This window comes from Beta vulgaris, chromosome 6 (assembly GCF_026745355.1).
Source record: "Beta vulgaris subsp. vulgaris cultivar EL10 chromosome 6, EL10.2, whole genome shotgun sequence".
NCBI lineage: Eukaryota > Viridiplantae > Streptophyta > Magnoliopsida > Caryophyllales > Amaranthaceae > Beta > Beta vulgaris.
Genome location: NC_079207.1, coordinates 5,954,239 through 5,972,897, shown reverse-complemented (window position 1 = coordinate 5,972,897; position 18,659 = coordinate 5,954,239). Strand labels below are relative to the sequence as shown.

General features: G+C 32.8%; 1 protein-coding gene across 1 annotated transcript; it reads left to right on the top strand.

Moving 5' to 3' along the window:
* The first annotated feature begins 14,601 nt into the window (after window positions 1-14,601).
* Window positions 14,602-14,931, top strand: LOC104895322 (glutaredoxin-C3). The gene has a single exon (XM_010681791.2). It carries the CDS (start codon window positions 14,602-14,604, stop codon window positions 14,929-14,931), a length of 330 nt encoding a protein of 109 aa, XP_010680093.1.
* Window positions 14,932-18,659: the final 3,728 nt, after the last annotated feature.

Here is an 18,659-nt window from a genome sequence, read left to right as displayed (position 1 = left end):
CAAACTTTATACTCTGCAATTTCTTAAATTTTTTATTATACATGGATTATATGAACTAAAACTCTCTAGGTAGAGTGTCATGTGGCACAGTTTTTTGTTTTTGCATGCCTTTTTATATATTTGTATAGATTAGGTAATAATAAGCTCAATATTAAAAAGAGAATTAGTCTATAGTGACTAGGTTAATTTCTTTTGGTGAGTGGTTTAATTCATCTAGTGACTAGTTCTACTTTTATATTAAAATTAGTCCATATCTTTTAATAATTAGTATTGTCGTAAAACTTTCAATTCCCTAACTTTGGTTAGATGTCATAAAAGGTGAAAATGTTAATGCATTATTATAGTGTAAATTTGTAAAGAAAATCCCACATTACCATTACCACTTGGGAAGGTGGTATTGGGTGGTAATTTACATCAAATTACGTTACCATTACCTCCATTTATGACCACCAATCAAACGGGTCACAAGTTCCATCTAGGATGAACAATTTCTTTTTTTAAGTTTATGCCTCCCTTCTTTTGGACATTTAGAGAGGGAAAATTCTAACGTGATCGTAATTGAAATATGATCACTGAAAATGTCGAGCCTCAATGAATATGAGCCACACATTTAAGATGGTCAACTTTCATTTTCTTTTCCTCAAAAAACATTTCTATGATGAAAATCATCTTAGCCCAACCCCCAAAAATAGCGGGGTTTTTTGTGTAGAAAAGTTGGCCCGAGCTTTAAGCCGAAATGGGCCACTTTTTTAGGACAAAATCCGACTCCACTTGGCCCATGATCACCGATCTACTCCACTGAATCTTTATATGAGATCATATTGAATCTAAAATGAACTATTATATATTATAGGTGACCTTGAATAAGTATGTATGCTCCCTTCATGCACTTAATAAAAATGAAAATTTGTGACTAATAAATATGCAAACCTGAGCATGTAAGATATAGGATTTATCTCAATATAAATTTACAAAATTTCAACATTTTATAACATCCACAAAAATATATTGTTAGAGATATAGTCAAACTTGTGTATAGACACACGTGAAAGTCAAAACGTCGCAACTATTAAAAGACGAAGGAAGTATTATCTTACTTTGACTTTCATGCTTTTCAAGGCATAACTTTGACAATTTATATTTATTTATTTACTAGTGAAAATTATATATTGTACATCTATATATTGAGATATATCCAACATCTTGTCTACTAAAATTTTTGTAAGTTATATGTTAGTCAAAACTTTTAGTCAAAATAAAAGTAAATCAAAATGTGTACAATTTATTCTTTTGAACTTAACCGAATTGAATTTTTCTGAGCTGAACTGAATTTAACTTGTCTGAACAGAACTGAACTGAACTGAATTAGAACTTCAAGAAGAAATTAAATGAACTGAATTGAAATGAACTAAACTTGATTTTCAATAATTTGGTTGAAAAGAACAGAGCTTCAATATAAAATGGAATTAAAACAGATTAGTATTCTTTTAATTTCAAGACTTTTTTTAAATGGGAAAAAAAGAAAAAAAAAAAAAAAAAGAAGAAAGACTTTTGGGCCTAACCGTCTAACTCCCCGTATAAAGTTGCACGGTAGCCCAGCTTTTGCACAATCCATTACTGTTATTTATACTTCGTGACTTTTAGTAGTATGACAGTAAGGCCTTGTTCCAAGTAGCGGATCTTCTTTCAAAAAAAGGTCACATTAGTTCAGCCAACGCAGTTGACATTGATCCGTCCACTGATCCTGATCTTAATAAAATTGTAACCCTTGATTCGTTAGGTTTCTTCCTTGAGAGAAGGGTGTCCTAACTCTACTCATGTACCAAAAAAATAAAAAATAAAAAGTAAGGCCTTGTTCCATTCAAATTCCAAGTGAGATCATATTGAATTGAATATAATTATTGATCATATGAATGACTATGTTTTTTCTTATAAATTAAGAACATTTGAGAAGATTCTCTCTATGCATGAATAGTGTCAAGATTCCAAGTGAGAAAGATAAAAAAAAAACAGAGGGAGTATGAAGTAACTGATATTCTTTAATCTTTTAATCAATCATAACTAAGTTTATTGATCAAAAGCTACTTTTTGTTGACTCAACGTGGTTTCAACATGTTATATGCAGTAGTACAATATCATTTTCATCAGAATTTTTTTAGTAAATCACAAGTGATACGCATTTTCACATAGCATAATTAAAAACTTTCGGTTGTCCTCTTACTTTGTCTTCAGTTTGTCATGTTCCTCAAAATTGAAACATAATTTATTATCTATTAACAAGTTCCGTCAAGAAAATAATTATGTTGTGTGTTCTGATAAACATTGCGTTTTGAAGAAAGATCGTTGATGGTGCTTGTGGTGGTGATAATAGAGGAGCGCAATTAAAGGACGAAGGATGAGGGAGAGAATGAGCATGAGGTGCCAAGGTGGTATATATTGTAGTGTTGAAGAGGGTAGCTTAGAAATTTCAAAGAATTTGTGGGGGTTTTGAGTAAAGATAAACGATATTTTACATCATTAATGAACAAATTATGCATGTAATTAATCCAACTTTCAGATTTCTTCGATATACTCATGTATTGTGAAACCAAAATAAAAGAAAATAGTAAACATATTGTGAAGCGAAGGTAGTAGTTATTAAAAGATGAATAATGTGATTGATCTTCCCTACACATTCTTACTCCCAAAGTGATTCAACCTACAAATTGTCATTGTTCTCTCTTTTTTTCATTTACATTCTCCAAGCTAAGTTATCTGGCAAACTAGAGCATGAAACTTAAATTTTAAGACGATTGTTGGGCCTGGACAATGTCCCACGTAATTTAATAAGTAAAAAAGTATGTATGTAATTTTGGGTTAACATTTTATCACAAGCATACGTTATAGTTTAATACTTTAGTGGTAAGATCATAACATTACAAAGTAAATAGTCACGAGTTTCAAACCTTTTATTAGAGGTGATCATGGGCCGGGCCGGGTTCGGGTTGGACCGCGGCTAAAAAAAATTGCCCATTGGTCGGGCCGGGCCCAAAATTCGGATCGAATTTCTGTGTCCAAAGCCCGTTATTTCGGGCCTAAATTAGCAGGCTTTTGCGGGCCAAAAAGGGTCGGGTCAAAAAATAGACTAAAAAGTAGTTTTTGGCAATGCCCAAAGCCCGCCCAAAGACAAAAAAAAAATACGGGTGGGCCCGGCCCGGCCCGCGGGCCGAAAAATTCTGCCCAAAAACGGACCGGGCTTGCGGGCTGGGCCAAAATGATCACCTCTACCTTTTATACAGTAATCTTGATTATTTTTCTAAAGGAATACTCATATTAGCGTAGGATGTTCATGTTGGAAACAAAGCGGACGTCACATCAACGCATGATGTGGGGCCATGGGGGACAAGTGTTGGCATACAATGCTTGCATTTTAGTAATATGAATTAAGTTAATGATCACGTTTAATTGACAATTAGAGGTTAGCTGTGAACGGTTAGCTATTTGCATCAGTTGTTAGTAGTTAATTAATTGTATTTAATTGTATTAGCTGGTTTGACTAGCTGTTTGTATAGCTATTTGTGTGAAAGTGTTTGGTATATAAGTACTAGTCGTAAATTGGTACTTTATTAGGTGAAATGATCAATAAGGATATTGGAATAACTTATTCGTGGACTTTTTGGTAAAAGGTATTAGTAAATTTGACCAACCCTAGGATATATATATATTAGTCATTACACAACTAAATTTACAAATCTCTATTCCAAAAAGCTCATATTAGTAGCTTTTTCAAAATTAGCTTTTTAGGCTCAAGCCACTCTTCCAACCCTCTCTCAACCAAACACTTACATTAGATGTTTGAACTAGTCAAACCTCTCTATTCATCTTAAAACTCTCTTATACCTCCAAAATTCTCCTAACCAAACACCCCCATTGAATTGATCATCTTAAGATAAGGACCAAAATAATACACCAAATTTGAAATTTAAGATATCAATTTTCGTAAAGAATTTTCATATCTGAATGAACATAGAAATGCTACACGTTCTATTGTGTGCTACTACTAAGTACTCCCTTTATTTATTTTTATCGTTCACACTTAAAATTTTGACACTATTCATACTTAGAGATAATCTTCTCAATTTTTTTTCAATTTATAAGAAAAAATATAGTCATCATGTGGGGTCTTGTTTGATTCGTCTCAACTAGTACATTATTAATATTGAGTCATTATAATTTTTACTAATATATACTGAAAGATATTTAAGTGTAAAGATGTGTATTGGGAGATGCATACATGAAAGTGAGAAAAATAAAAAATAAAAACAGAGGGACATTGCTACACATACCACTGGGTAGACAACCCACTACTAATAGTCAATAGAGGATTAAAAAAATATTGATTATGTTGAGTTGGATTCCATTACCACAATCCTCAATAAGTTTTTATCAATGGTGGGTCGTCTACCCGGTGGATAGACAAAGTTTTTTCCAAAACAAAGGAAGTACTAGTTGATGGCTAACTAGCCAATCAATAAGAATGGGGAAGACAGTAGAAGTTTCCTTTTCCTCACTTTATAATCCACCATTATCAAGGGAAATAATCACTCTTAATTATGAATATAGCTAGGGATTTTCCTTGATCCATGTAATTAATTGGCGATGATCACATTACTGATTACTGAATACTGCTACACTATAGAAAAAAAAGGCTGGAGACATTAGACAGCAGACAAGCGTATAGAAAACTGAGAACCCTACAGGATAATGGAGTATTAGTATTTGGTGATCTTTTTTCCTTAAACCCCGTAGTTAATGTCGCTAATCATATCCTATTGATGTTCATAATATCACGAGTCATGCATGACTGTTTGTTTAACATGATCTATGTCGTCATGCTACATCAATAACATCATTCAAGTAAACGTATGAATTTGCGCATTTTGATTTTTGACTAGTAAATCGTGAGACCCAAAGCTGATTGTTACGTGTGTTAATTAATGGACAATGCGTCTGAGTGTATACAGGGATAAAACTCCGCCCGACAAAGTTTCTCCTACACTTGTTCCATTCTAAAAGGCACTATCTTAGCTAAGTGATGAGTTACAAAGTCCCTTTCTTTTTACATAAGACCACACTATGGAATTAAAACTATAGCTATGCGATAAAAAATCTTCTAAAACATTATCAAAATCAGACATAAAAACTACATCTTTCGATAGACGAGACACTAAAACATGCATGTACATAAAACAAGAATGTACTATTGTGTAAGCTTATGTGTAAGGCAACGTACAAGAGAAAAAATTAGATATGGTGAACACCATCATACTAAAAGTAGATTTTTTTGTTTGATTTTGGACCGTCATATTGATGCAATATGGTGATCATACTTCTGAATTAACACGAGTTTAAGTGCTCCTTTGGTTGAGTACAAGAAAATTTTCAATAAATTTGTTTTTTTCCATGTATTTCCATTTCCAAGAAAGTGCAATGAATTTGTTGATTGATTAGGGGAAGTAAATTTTCTTATGAAAGTTCGACTTTCTGAATTCTGATAGTGGCAAATGCACTAATCCTCATTTTATTGAGTATAAGAAGATGATAACCCGCTATATATAACATCAAGGTTCCAAGTCTAACTTTTGAAAAGATCAAATATAAGAACAATATTTAACATAAAAAGCATCCCAATTAATTTCATCTCAACTCGTTTCTATTTTATTTTATGATTTGAGATCTTGTAATTAAATTTTAGAATACATCTACCGTATTTGAACATTTTTTTTTAGATCCGTCAGTACTGTTTCTCCAATTTTCTTTACTAACTCTACATATGCTTTTATCTCTAGGAATATGTACTTCCAATGTTTTCTTTGTTCAACCAGGCAAGAACATAAAAAAATTTGTTTATCTTCACCATTGTTGGGTGGAGTGTTAGGTATATGATTTGGAGATTATATACAAGTCTACTTGACATGATATACTAAAGATGATCAAATCAGTCCGATCCGTGGGTCTGTCACGAATTTCGGGCGGGTTTGGGAAGTTTTTTTGGTCCGGGATCGGGTCTGGTTCAATTTTTTTACTTGGGGACGAGTTCTAGGCAAGCTATAAATGACTTTTTAGTCTAATTTTTGACCTTGTCCAATATTGGTCCGAAGAGCCCGCTCTTTTTTAGCCTGAAATTGCGAGTATGGGCACAAAATTTTGGCCTGATCCGGCCAATGAGCAATTTTCTAAGGTCGGTCTTAACCTGTCCCATAATCACCTCTATGATATCCCAAAGAATGCGTACTAATCCCACACACGAGCCATACTTAGAACTGGTAAAAACAATACTTCCTCCGATCCATATATTAATTCAGGCTTTATTGTATTAGAGCCTGTTCTCCCCAACTTATTTTCAGTTCAGCTCCAATAAGTTCAGTTCAGTTCAGTTCAGCTCCAATAAGTTCAGTTCAGTTCAGTTCAGCTCCATTCTTTTATAATTATTTTGTTAAATATTATTATTATGTTGGTATAATTTATTTTACTAATTACTCTTATTATTATTATTATTATTATTATTATTATATATTATTATTATTTAAATATGTATCATTACTATTAAGTATTATTATTATTATTGTTGTTGTTGTTGTTGTTTCTATATATTATTTTGTTTATTATAGCTTTACTCATTATTATTACTATTATTATTAGGAGGAATATGATTTAGGTCAAAGCACAAATAAACCCACTTTTTTTAGCCCATAAACCAATCAAATCGCGTCAAGACGGTTCATGATGTAATTTTTGCGGTCCAATCCAATCATTATTTTTATTACTAAATATTTTTATATTATTAAATCTAATTATTAAAATAGTAATATTAATTTACTTCTTAAATATTATTGTTATTATATATCATCATCAAGTATTAATATATTAATACAAATAATATAAAATAATTATTATTAATTATCATTATTATCATTAATTATTATTATTATTAATTTATGATTATTAATATTATATATTTATAACTATCATTAAAAAATATCCAAAATACTATTATTATTATTATTCATTATTATTACTTATCTTTATAATTATTATTTAATATTCATATTATTCTATTTTAAAATATTATTTATATATTTATTACATTAAGTTTATTTCAATTCAATTAAGTTCAGTTGTTTTATGTCGAAGAGAACAGACTCTTAGTCATGGTCCCGAAACACAAATCCCAAGAAATAGATTTTAGTTATGCGTCGGTAGAGTTTATTGATAATAGATTGTTAAATATGGGCCTGGGCCGCACCCATCACAAGGAGAGAGAGTCCACTTTACAACACAAGAAGGTTCCATCTTAAAACCATATGGCAATAAGGGGAGTAACCCTTTGCATTATAAAGTGAACCATCTCTTTTATTTAATCAATGTGGGACACTCACATGTGGTGTGCGCTACACATCATAGCTTCAACATAGATATTCTGAAAATATTTATGTGACGATCCTGACTTATAAACGCAATCGATGTTTTCAAGCTTAGATCTTAAAGTATATTTCCTCCATCTTTTTACATACAATAATGTTTTTTATTATAGGAAGTTATATATTACTTACAATATTAACTATTTTGACAATGTACTATATATCTTTTTCTCTCACCCAAGAATGCATAAGGATTTTTTTTTTTTAATCTCTATCACCTCTTAAATTTTTGTATCATATTTCAATATTACAAGTAAAAAATGGAGAAATTACAATGAACTGATGGAGTACACATTCAAAAACATAGCATGCATGTTATATTTATGTCTAAATTAAGAAATATTAATGCCGTTTTGAAGGTATCCAAGTATAGTTGCAACTTCCCCTCAAAAAAAAAAAAAATATAGTTGCAACTTGCATGTTAGTGAAAACACAGTATGGTACTTCAGGTGACAGCTCGGAAATTGTGATAATTTGGAAATAAGTATAATTCATATGAATATCATAATATATTTATGAGGATAAGAGAAGGACGAAGGAAAAAATAATAACAGGTGAAAAGAGCAAAAGTAAAAAAAGCAGTCAATGATATGGAGGTCGGAAGAGTCAAAGGTGAACCGTTAAGAGAAACAAAAGCTGCTGAAAGCCAACTAAAGTAGTTGGTGTAGTTGTCTTTTTGAGCATCGCATATTACAATACTATTTTTCTCAATACGATTATGGTATTACCTGTGTGTTTTTTAGTTGCTATATTTACTTTATTATACAGATCAAATATGTGGAGATTATTGATAAGTAGAGCAATAAAACATAAAATAGTTGTCTTTTTGTGTGATATAAGACAAAAGTAAGAGAATAAAGGTAAATAATATGTGCGTACCGCATACTAAAAGTAAAAATATTTGGCAAATGTAGCAACTAAAAAGAGACATGTCTAAATGGTAAAATGTAGCAACTAAAAAAAGACGGAGGGAGTACTATATAGTAGTAGTAGTAGTGTGATACTATAATAAAAATAATAGGTAGACTACTGATATCGTAATATGAAGATTCTATTCTTTTGAATTGAAATAAATTGGATTGAATTAAACTCGATGAAAACTGTGAGAGTAAATTAACTGAACTGAAAATAAATCCAGAAAAACAAGGTCGAAGTCTCATTATATAGTACTACATGTGTTACATGTAACCCTAACATTTACCACACATCAAATTACAGTTGATGTAAACTGTAAAGTGGGGTTGGTCGTCTTTCTAGAGATTAAAGGGTGTCTCTTCATCGGAATCTATAGTTGGCTAGCTAGCTCATGCATATACATGGTACCTTGTCATCTTCTTCCCTTTGGCAACACATTAGGGTTTCATTATTTAGGTTCAAATGTAAAAAAATGAGTTGAATTGGGCTGAAAAAAACTAAAACTCTGCCTAAAATAATAAGACCTAATCTCCTTCTCTACTTTCTTATGAAGAAATGTGTAAAGAAAATCGAGCAATCTTTCACGATAATTAAGATATAAAACAAAAACGAGACATTAAGAATGTTGGTAGTTAATTAATAAAGCTACTACATTTGTCTGCCATTGCTGGCTTATTTTTGTTTGATGTTCCAGATAAGGATGCTCTTAGGACGTGTTTGGCAACAATAGTTGTAGTAGTAGATTTTAGCTGTTAGCTGTTAGTGGTTGGTGTGTATCTTTTAGTTGTTAGCTGTTAGTGGTTGGTGTGTAGCTGTTAGCTGTCCAAATAGAGGTATAAGATATTGATGTTCGGTAAAAGAAACTGTCAAAGTAGTTGTTTACAAATAATTAATTAAAAACTCAAACAAAACTTGAATATATAATTTATACACCACTAAATGCTACCCCAAAAGCTACAAATTGTAGCTTTTTACAAACACTACTAAACACTACTTGTAACACTAAAAGCTACTTACACCACTACCTTGCCAAACACTACTATTTTTCTTAATTAGTGTTTTGAGTTTTGACCTAATTAAAACACTAAAAGCTACTTAAGAAGCTTGTGCCAAACACACCACTATTCTAGTTTTTAGCCTCACAAAATTAGGCCCTCATCTAAAACATCTTGACCTTTAACTTATGACAAAAAAACACCGTGTTTGCTCTTTCTTACTAGATAATTATAATACTTCTTTTGTTCTTTTTTAATTTGTACGTGAGGAAAACAAGTCGTTTAAGGAAAGGAGAGAGATAGAGAAGACATAAAGAGACTTATGTAATGAGAAGAGAATTAAATAGCGATCCTATAAAAAAAAACTAGTAATATTGCAATTATTTTGTATTTTCTCGAAAAAAAAAGTATTACAATTAGAAAAGAATGGACTATATACATAGCCATCCAATATTTTGTTTGAAAATAACCTTTGAAAGGCAATTGATTTTGAGCATAATCGAGAGCATCAAATTTATCAACAAAAAAATTATTAGAAGAATTCCTAACTAATCTTAAGAGGATATAATCAATTAATTAGCTTTAGTAGGAACAAAGTATTTGACCGAAAAGTAACTATGGTGTTACGACTAAACCAAATTGTCGACCAACAAATGAACAAAAGTAACTTGGTCAAAATCTTGAATGTCTATATATGTCATATGATCCTTACGTAAAAGAAATTTTTAGTGTTTGACTGTTTTCTATCAAATTATACCTCCTCCATTTCGTTTTAAATGCAACAAAGGGATCGAATTTTTTTTATAAGATATAAAATATTTCTTTGTTGCATTGAAAATGAAACGGAGGAAGTATACATCACAACCATATTGGCAGATTAGTTCTAAAGTATTAATGAACCAAAAATGATGAATCATGCAATCATGCATTTCACATTATTTATGTTGAACAAAGAAACAGATGATATCGTGGCCCCTTGAAAGATTTAGCAACATAGTACCTAGAGGATGTGTAAGCTCAAATTATTAAAAGAGTGTTCAATGAATTAAGAAGCAACTGATAGATGTGGTCTATATATGATGTATCATGACATATACAAGGGACATGGATAAATAGATAATATGGATACGTATGAGTGTAGTTGGATAAGATCTTCTAACCTTTTATTGGAAAATCATACATCTGTATATATATATATGTGTGTGTGAGAAAATCAATTAGATATCCAAAATCTAATTACTACTCTTGTATAAAGTGTGTGATTCATCACTGTGAAGTGTGAAGGCTTCTTTGACACTTCTTACCAGTATTACTCCGACACCTTTATTTACTTAAAAAATAGAGTGTCGTGTCATGTCTTGTCCGACACAACACTTTACTTGAATACTTCATTTTAAACTAAAAATTTGACTTCTTTCTACAAAATAGCCGAGTCGGACACTTGAACACCCGTGTCCGAGTAGACACTCAATTCATGTCTGAGTAACCTAGCTTCTTACTTTCTTAGCTAGGTATAGTCATGGAGTTTTTTTTTTGTCATTTGTATCATAATAATTATTATGTAAATCCACTGCTGGTATATACAAATTGCGAACAATACAATATCATTTATTAATTAGGTATTTGAATGTGAAACTTCCCACAATGAAAAACTTAGCGAGTATTATGAAATGAAGAAAGTAGATAAGTCTTGTACATTTGAGATGGGATGATCTATCAATCCTCAACTATAAGCTAATTAATAAAGTAGTTTTGAAGTAAAAGAAGCCCTAATGGCGTGCGTCAGCATGAGACAAACATTCAAAATAAAGATTTGGTTGTAAAAAAAAAGTATAGATTAAAATAGCATAAATTGCATCACACAATGCAAAAATAGAGAATGTTAAAAGGTGGTTAAAAAAAGTAAGAGGAATAAGAAGAAAAGGATACTGTAAAAGTTAAAAAATTTATGCGCATGGGATGAAAGATGAGGCAAAAGAAGGAACAAAGATTGGTGATAGCCACGTTCAATTTTTAGTAAAAGAGAAAATTAAGTAAAACCTTGAGACAACAAGGACGGAAAGAGCCGTCTAATATGAAGTAGTATGCAGCAACAACAACTAAAACAAGTTAACAAACTCCCACATCGACCTCGCGCCTCATCTTCTCTGATAAAGCCTGTGTTTTATGTCGTCTCACTCTCACCATTTAGCCTCTTTTTCGAACTTTGACCTTCATATTTTTATTTGGGTTACTTTACCTTTGCGCCAGCAGCTAACACTCTATCCGACATGGGAAATGAAAAAAGATTTTAACCTAGTCAGTTTAGGAAGTGTTTGGTTGATATGATCCTGATATCAAGTATGAGTTTCGAATGAGTATAGCCCATACCTAGTGTTTGTTTAATAATTTGATATATTTAAAACTTATACCTCAAATTTATAAGGTATGGGGTTTAGAAATGTAAGGGGAGGTAGGTTTGGCTCATACCAATACCTCTAGGTATTATATAGAAGAAGACTTTCATTCTTAAATAAAACCAAACACATGGTACTAGGTATCAAGTTTCAAAAACTATACCACGCACCTTTATTTCATTCTTGATTCCAAACCCATACTACTATATGAACAACCAAACGCCTCCTTAGTTCTTTTGAGTGGAATTGAATCGAAATTTGTAAAAAGAAATTAGTTAAATGGAATAGAGTTGAGTCGAAATAGAATCTGAATTTCAATTCAGTTAGTTTTTTTTCTTTAGTGGAAAAACATCATCAAATTCGGTCAAAATAGAGGTTACGGATCAGTTCGACTCGAGAAGTACGACTGCTCGGTAGAAAATTAGATCAGTTAACAATTTACTATTTTGGGTCTCCTCCAAACTAGACCAGTTTAGTGGTCTAAAATTTTACACCAACAAACGACCCTACTGATCCAGCTTTGGAAGAACCGGGTCAGTTTTATTTGAGTTATTTAAGGTTTTTTCGACTAGTGTTCTCATAGTTTCAGTTTAATTTAATTAATTAAGTTAATATCAATCCGAAAAAACATGACCTCACAAAAAAAATTAATACTTCTCCTCACAAACTTACTCTAGAATGAAAATATTATCATCTCAATGGTTAGAATTCAAGTTTTAAATAAAGTAACTCTTCTCAACCTAATTTATGAATATGTTTTTTTAAAATTATTGTTGTGTTCATATAGTAATTTGTGACTTTGAGTAAATAAGTAAGTATTAAGTCATATTAGTGATATTAATTAAAGGTACGTTTTGTTCACCTTATTTTTGCTTAACTCATCTTTCCTTATTTTTCTTCCAAAAAAAGTATTTTCTTATTCTTTTTTAACTTATTCTCGATTTAGTTAAATTCTCCTAACTTTCCTTCTTGACTCTTCTTTTTTTTTTTGAATTTTTCTAAACTTTTCTTACTTTTTTATAAGAAAATAAGTAAAAAATAAGGTAAACTGGTAAAGATAATAGGCCCTAAAAGATTTATTTTTATTTAAATGACAATAGATCAAGTGTAGTCAATATTATTAAGTTAGGCTATTTACTTTCCACCTTAGCTTGTTTTTGAGATAAATATAATCTAAGATGAATTAAGCTCATTTGCTAGTAAGTTCATATAAGTGAAAATTAGTTGAAATGAAAACATACATGAAAGTCCTCCTTGCCATATTTTCACTAATTCAGGAAGTATAAATGCACATAAGGACTAATGAGTTCACAAAAGAGTTGGTAAAGGCTATGAAGCTCATATAAAGGTTAACAAGAACATAATTACCGTCCCAAAACTTTTATATACTAAACTCGTACTCCCTCCATTTCATGTTAATGGTTACACTTTAATATTTTACACGATTCACAAATTTCACTTTGACCATCATTTGTGATTTATACGCGGATGAAAATATAATCATGTGAGATCTTGTTAGATTCATCATAACATGTATTTTATTAATATGTACTTTTTATAATTTTTACAAATACAAAACTAAAGATATATGTGCTCAAAGTTTTGCATTGGCATGCATGAAAAGTGTAAGTGTGTAAAATAAAATGAAACGGAAGGAGTATAACTACTTTAGACGATGAATCAACGTGTTAAACAAATTATGTAAATACTTAATAACCTAATGACTCATCTTACGAGTGTTTTCTAAAAGATAATATTTTTTTACTTAATTTGTGCTTTTTACCTTATTTATCATCCTCGATCTTCCCAAGCTACGTGTACATCCATCTAATAGAGTAAGCCCAAGGGCAATTGTGTAGTATAAGTTGTAATCCGAAATCTATAAATATAGTGCCTGGACTCCCATATTTCGGTGAGTTGCCTCATCATTTTCACATGGTATCAGAGCATGATTGATCGCTCTTTTTCTATGCCTTTCCATGTATATTTATGATTCATAAACAAAGAAAGTATGTATACCATTTACGAGTACTTAGATATGCTTTTGATTTTCTTTACACATTATATGTAGCTAGCTAGCTTATACATAATAATAACATAAGATAACATTAGTAGAATAATAGCTAGATTACTTAGAATGTAAGAGTGATGATCATAAGTGATAAGAAAAGTAGTAGCAGTAGTACAACCTTAAAAGACGACGTAACTGAGTATGGTTAATGGAGTTTACTGTACCCATGCATTTCTTTTCGCATGCGCTGACTAGCATTAGCATATGCCATATGAGATTTGTACTGGGACCCTTTTTCTTTTCTCGACAAATTAAACTAAAGCTACCTTCCCTAGTCCCTTCTTTTAGTAGTACTTCTTAGTTCTTACCCAATTAACTAATCCCATAAATAATACTAAATCTTAACTAATTAGAGTAACTAAGAATCTATTCGTTATCGTTTTCAGTTTTCAGTTTTTTTTGAAAATCAAAAATCATAATATAAAAAAAATAGTTTTCAATTTTTAATTGTCACTTTTCAAAATTAGCATGATTACTATCATTATAACCAAGTTTAAGTTTATAATACTACTTATATAATATGATTCCAAAATCATGAAAACCAAAAACTAAAAACTGACAGTGATATCAAGCGGGTCCTAAACTAACAGTTCTAACTAACAAGTAACAACCCTCCTCCATGTGAAGCTTCTATAAATACTTGGCCAATCCAACACTATTTCCACTCTCCCACATCAAAACCCTACACATATTATACACATTTCCTAATTATATTCTCTCTAATCATCATCACTTAATTACCTTGTTATACATAGTTTAAGAAAATGCAATATCAAAGAATAGTGGAGAGGATAGAAAGAGTGGCATCAGAAAATGCAGTGGTGATCTTCAGTAAAAGTAGTTGCTGCATGTGTCATGCAATCCAACGGTTATTCTGTGGGATGGGGGTTAATCCAACGGTGCATGACTTAGACATGGACCCATGGGGTGAAGATATGGAGAAAGCTCTTATGCTGCTCTTGACCACACCTAACCCAGTGCCAGTTGTTTTTGTTGGTGGTCAGCTTCTAGGAGCTATGGACCGTGTTATGGCTTCCCATATTAATGGCTCACTCGTCCCCCTCCTCAAGCAAGCTGGTGCTCTCTGGCTTTAGTCTTTTCTTTTTCGTCGTTTTAGATTACTGTTACTCCCTCCGTTTCTTTTTAGTTTTTCCTATTTCGAAAAGAAAGTTAAGATAGGAAGAATAAATAGGAACGCGAGGAAAAATAGTATTAAGTATTTGGTAGTATTAGACTTATTACTAGTTAATCTATCTTGGTAATGCTCTCCAATTTTAGTTTTTTTTTTCCAAGATTGAGAGAGACATCAAATGATTAGCATTACACAAATTTGAGGAACATTTTGATTTGCAGAGGAAGTGGAGTTAAGTTTTTTTTTTTTTGTTACGGTTCTATGAGTAGTGTTTAATCTCGAAACTAGTGTTTATGTTTCATGGGTGTTTTTCTTTTCCCCTTTAGACGGGCAGAGAGAAATGAATGTAAGTTGCTCCCTCCTTTGTTTTATATGAAAGCTTCTTTTATCTTTGGTGCTAACCAATGAAAGATTTTTATTTATGGAGTGTACGTATATGATTTTTTTTTTATCCATATGACTATATGAGCCACGAAGGCGGTACAAAGTACAAAGAAGGGGAGGGGGAATTCGAATCTATGACCTATCGTTCACAGTACTTCAAAGTTTCTTCGGGTCAAAGTTTATTAAGGTGAAGTAAACAATATAATGGAAGACAGATGAAGTATTATTATGTATTACTATATTGTATAAGTACGTAATTGATTTATCTGACCTTCGAGGTTGAGGTGGTGGGGGTAGTGGCACCGCTTCTCATCTCATATTCCTGAGGTTTAAGGATCAATTCTTATGGGACTCATTCAGTCATTTGAGGATTTCCCCTTATCCCTCCTCAAACGAGTCTCCTTCATCTTACCTTAAAAAAAAATACGTAATTGATATAAATATAAAAAATTACTAATTTAATTCAGGCCAAATTTCATAGAATCATTAAAACTACTTTAATGTTACTTCCTCTGTTTCTTTTTAATTGTTACATTATTTGAGCACGGTTTTCAAGATGTTTTTTAACTCTTAATATCTCTTATTCTTAATAAGTAAAAATTATAAAAAAAATTGATATTATAAATTTAAACATCGAGACAAATCTAAGAAGACTACACATGACTTTATTTTTACATATAAAAAAATTAAAATAATCAGTCAAAAACAGTAATTGAATTTACCAAAATATAAATGTAGTAATTAAAAAGAAATAGAAGAAGTAAATGTAAATCCCAAAATCATTGGAATTTAGAACCTTTGACCATACACTTACTGCCAGTAAAGTAATGATGGTGCTTGTCGTGTGGTTTGGCTCCAAAGAGAAAATAAGAACTACAATTACATTAACAATTATACTGTAGTTTCTATATTTTTCCAAAAAAAAAAACACCAGACAACCCAAGTTCCCACTTCTCACTTATTTAATGATATCATCTTTTTTTTTTTGCTTTTGTATTTATCTATTGTGTTACAATGTCATAATAATATATTATCATGTCATATGTCTGTGTTTGTTTCGAGCATGCAAACACTAGAACAGTACCACCGACTTTAGTAAAAAAACATTGCTCTATGAATTTCGAGTTTGCATGGGTATTTCAAAAAGGGAAACATCTCTCTTAATTGGATTTTTTTTCATTTTCAAAGCTCGAATCCAAGACCTCAATCAAGGAATCAGAGACTATTAATTAACCATTCACGTCAATCCCATTTGTACACCATAAAGTATAATAGTATATGAATATGAAAAAAAAACATCATAAATGGGTTCCATTTCGAAGAGGACGGTGTGAGATAGACAGATAGTCATAAATTCGTGCACCTGCTGATGGCTGTTGCATTACATTCTGACAAGGACGACATGCATCAGATATGCTCGTCAATTACAACTTTGGTTCAAGTGAGAGAACTTTTTTTTAGTTTTTTTTGGGTGAAAATGAGAATTAGCTTAATTAGTCAAACTAAGTTGATTACAGTCTACGGCTTAATAAGTACGGTTATTTCACAAAATACCTCTGACAAAAAAATTTATTCATCAAATACCCTAACTTTTTTCAAAATTCACCAGATACCCTAAATTTTAAAAAAATGACAAATAATGCCCTTAATGACTAACGACGGCTAACTCCGTTAATCATTAGTGTTAATTAATCCTAATTAACTCTAATTAACCTAAAAATCCTAAAAACCTAACTAACCCCCAACCCTCCCTCTTTCTCCCCTAACACACCACCCCCAACAACCCTAATCCCCACCAGCCCCCCTCCACCTCCGACGCAGCTCCCCCTCCTCCTCCCCCGCAACCCCCTCCCCTAGCCCGCAGCCCCCTCCCCTAGCACGCAATCGCGCCCTCCCCCTTCCCCAGCCCGAATTCTCCCCCCACCCCGCCGGAGATCTAGCGTTGATTCGAAGACCACCGCAAGCGAAGAGAGAGGGAGTTGTGGGAGAGGGAGTCGCGGGAAGGGGTTGCGGAAGAGGGTGTCGCGAAGGGTGGGTCTGGAGTTGGTGGCTGCGGGGAAGGAGTAGGGGTGGGTCTGGTGTGTTGGTGGCTAGGGGGGACGGGTATGGGGTGAGTCTGGTGTTGGTGGCTGCAGGAGAGGGGTAGGGGTGGGTCTGGTGTGTTAGTGGCTGCGGGGGAGGGGGAGGGGTGGGTCTGATGTTGGTGGTTGCGGGGGAGTAGGGGATGGGTCTGGTGTTGGTCGCTGCGGGGTAGGGGGCTGGTGTTGGTGGTTGTGGAGGAGGGGGATGGTGGGACCAGGGATGGTGGTGGGGTAGGGGGGGTCGGGGACTGGTGGGGCTGGGTTGTTAGGGGGGTGGGGGCTGGGGTCAGGGGAGAGAGGGTTAGAGTTAGTTAGGGTTAGAATTAGTTAGGTTGACTTAGGGTTAATTAGGTTGACTTATGGCTAATTAGGTTGACTTAGGGAAAAGTTGTAAATAAACACTAACGGAGACTAACGTTCGTCAACTTTTGGGGTATCTGGTGAATATTTTTAAAAGTTAGAGTTATACCGGGTATCTTAAGAATTTTGAAAAAAGTTAGGGTATTTGATGAATAAATTTTTTATTAGGGATATTTGCTGAAATAACCATAAAAAATAACATTTCCAAAGATCACAATATCCATACTTCTTTAAATTCATCCTTGACCCCTTCCAATGTTGGCTTCGTTCACAATTTGGAGTATTTGATTGAGACGTAATGCATGGGTTCTAAACAAGAAGAACATCCCTCCTTCCACTACTATGAAAAAAACTCATCTTGGATTGTTACTGAATGGTTTTCCTCAAAGAACCTACCTAAAGTGGATAAACTCTCAAATCCTCTCTCTCCCTCCTCTCCCTCCCTCCCCTCCATGTCTCATGCTTCCTTAACATGGAAACCCCCACCTATCTCCTTTAAGAAAATTAATGTGGATAGCTCTTTCTATTTCAAAACAAAATAAAATTGTTTAGCGGCTATTTGTAGGGATTTCTTGGGTCCTGGCTTGGCGGAATCACAATGAATACCTACTGCTCAGGTGCACTGGAAGCTGAAACTCGTGCCATTCATATAGCCCTACAGTGGGCGAAGCAACATCATTGGAACATGAGTATTATAACTTCGGACTGCAAAAATGTTGTTGAGGAGATTGTAAATATTCAGAATATTAGAAGTAATCTTTGTAATGTTATTTACGATTGTAGGGAGTTGCTCCAAGAAACCGCAGGGTCAAGCTTTGGCATAAAGGTAGAAAAACAAATAGGATTGCTGATGCACTAGGAAGAC

Excerpts from the sequence above, each read along its gene's own strand:
- LOC104895322 (XM_010681791.2), top strand. The coding sequence starts at position 14,602 with ATGCAATATCAAAGAATAGTGGAGAGGATAGAAAGAGTGGCATCAGAA.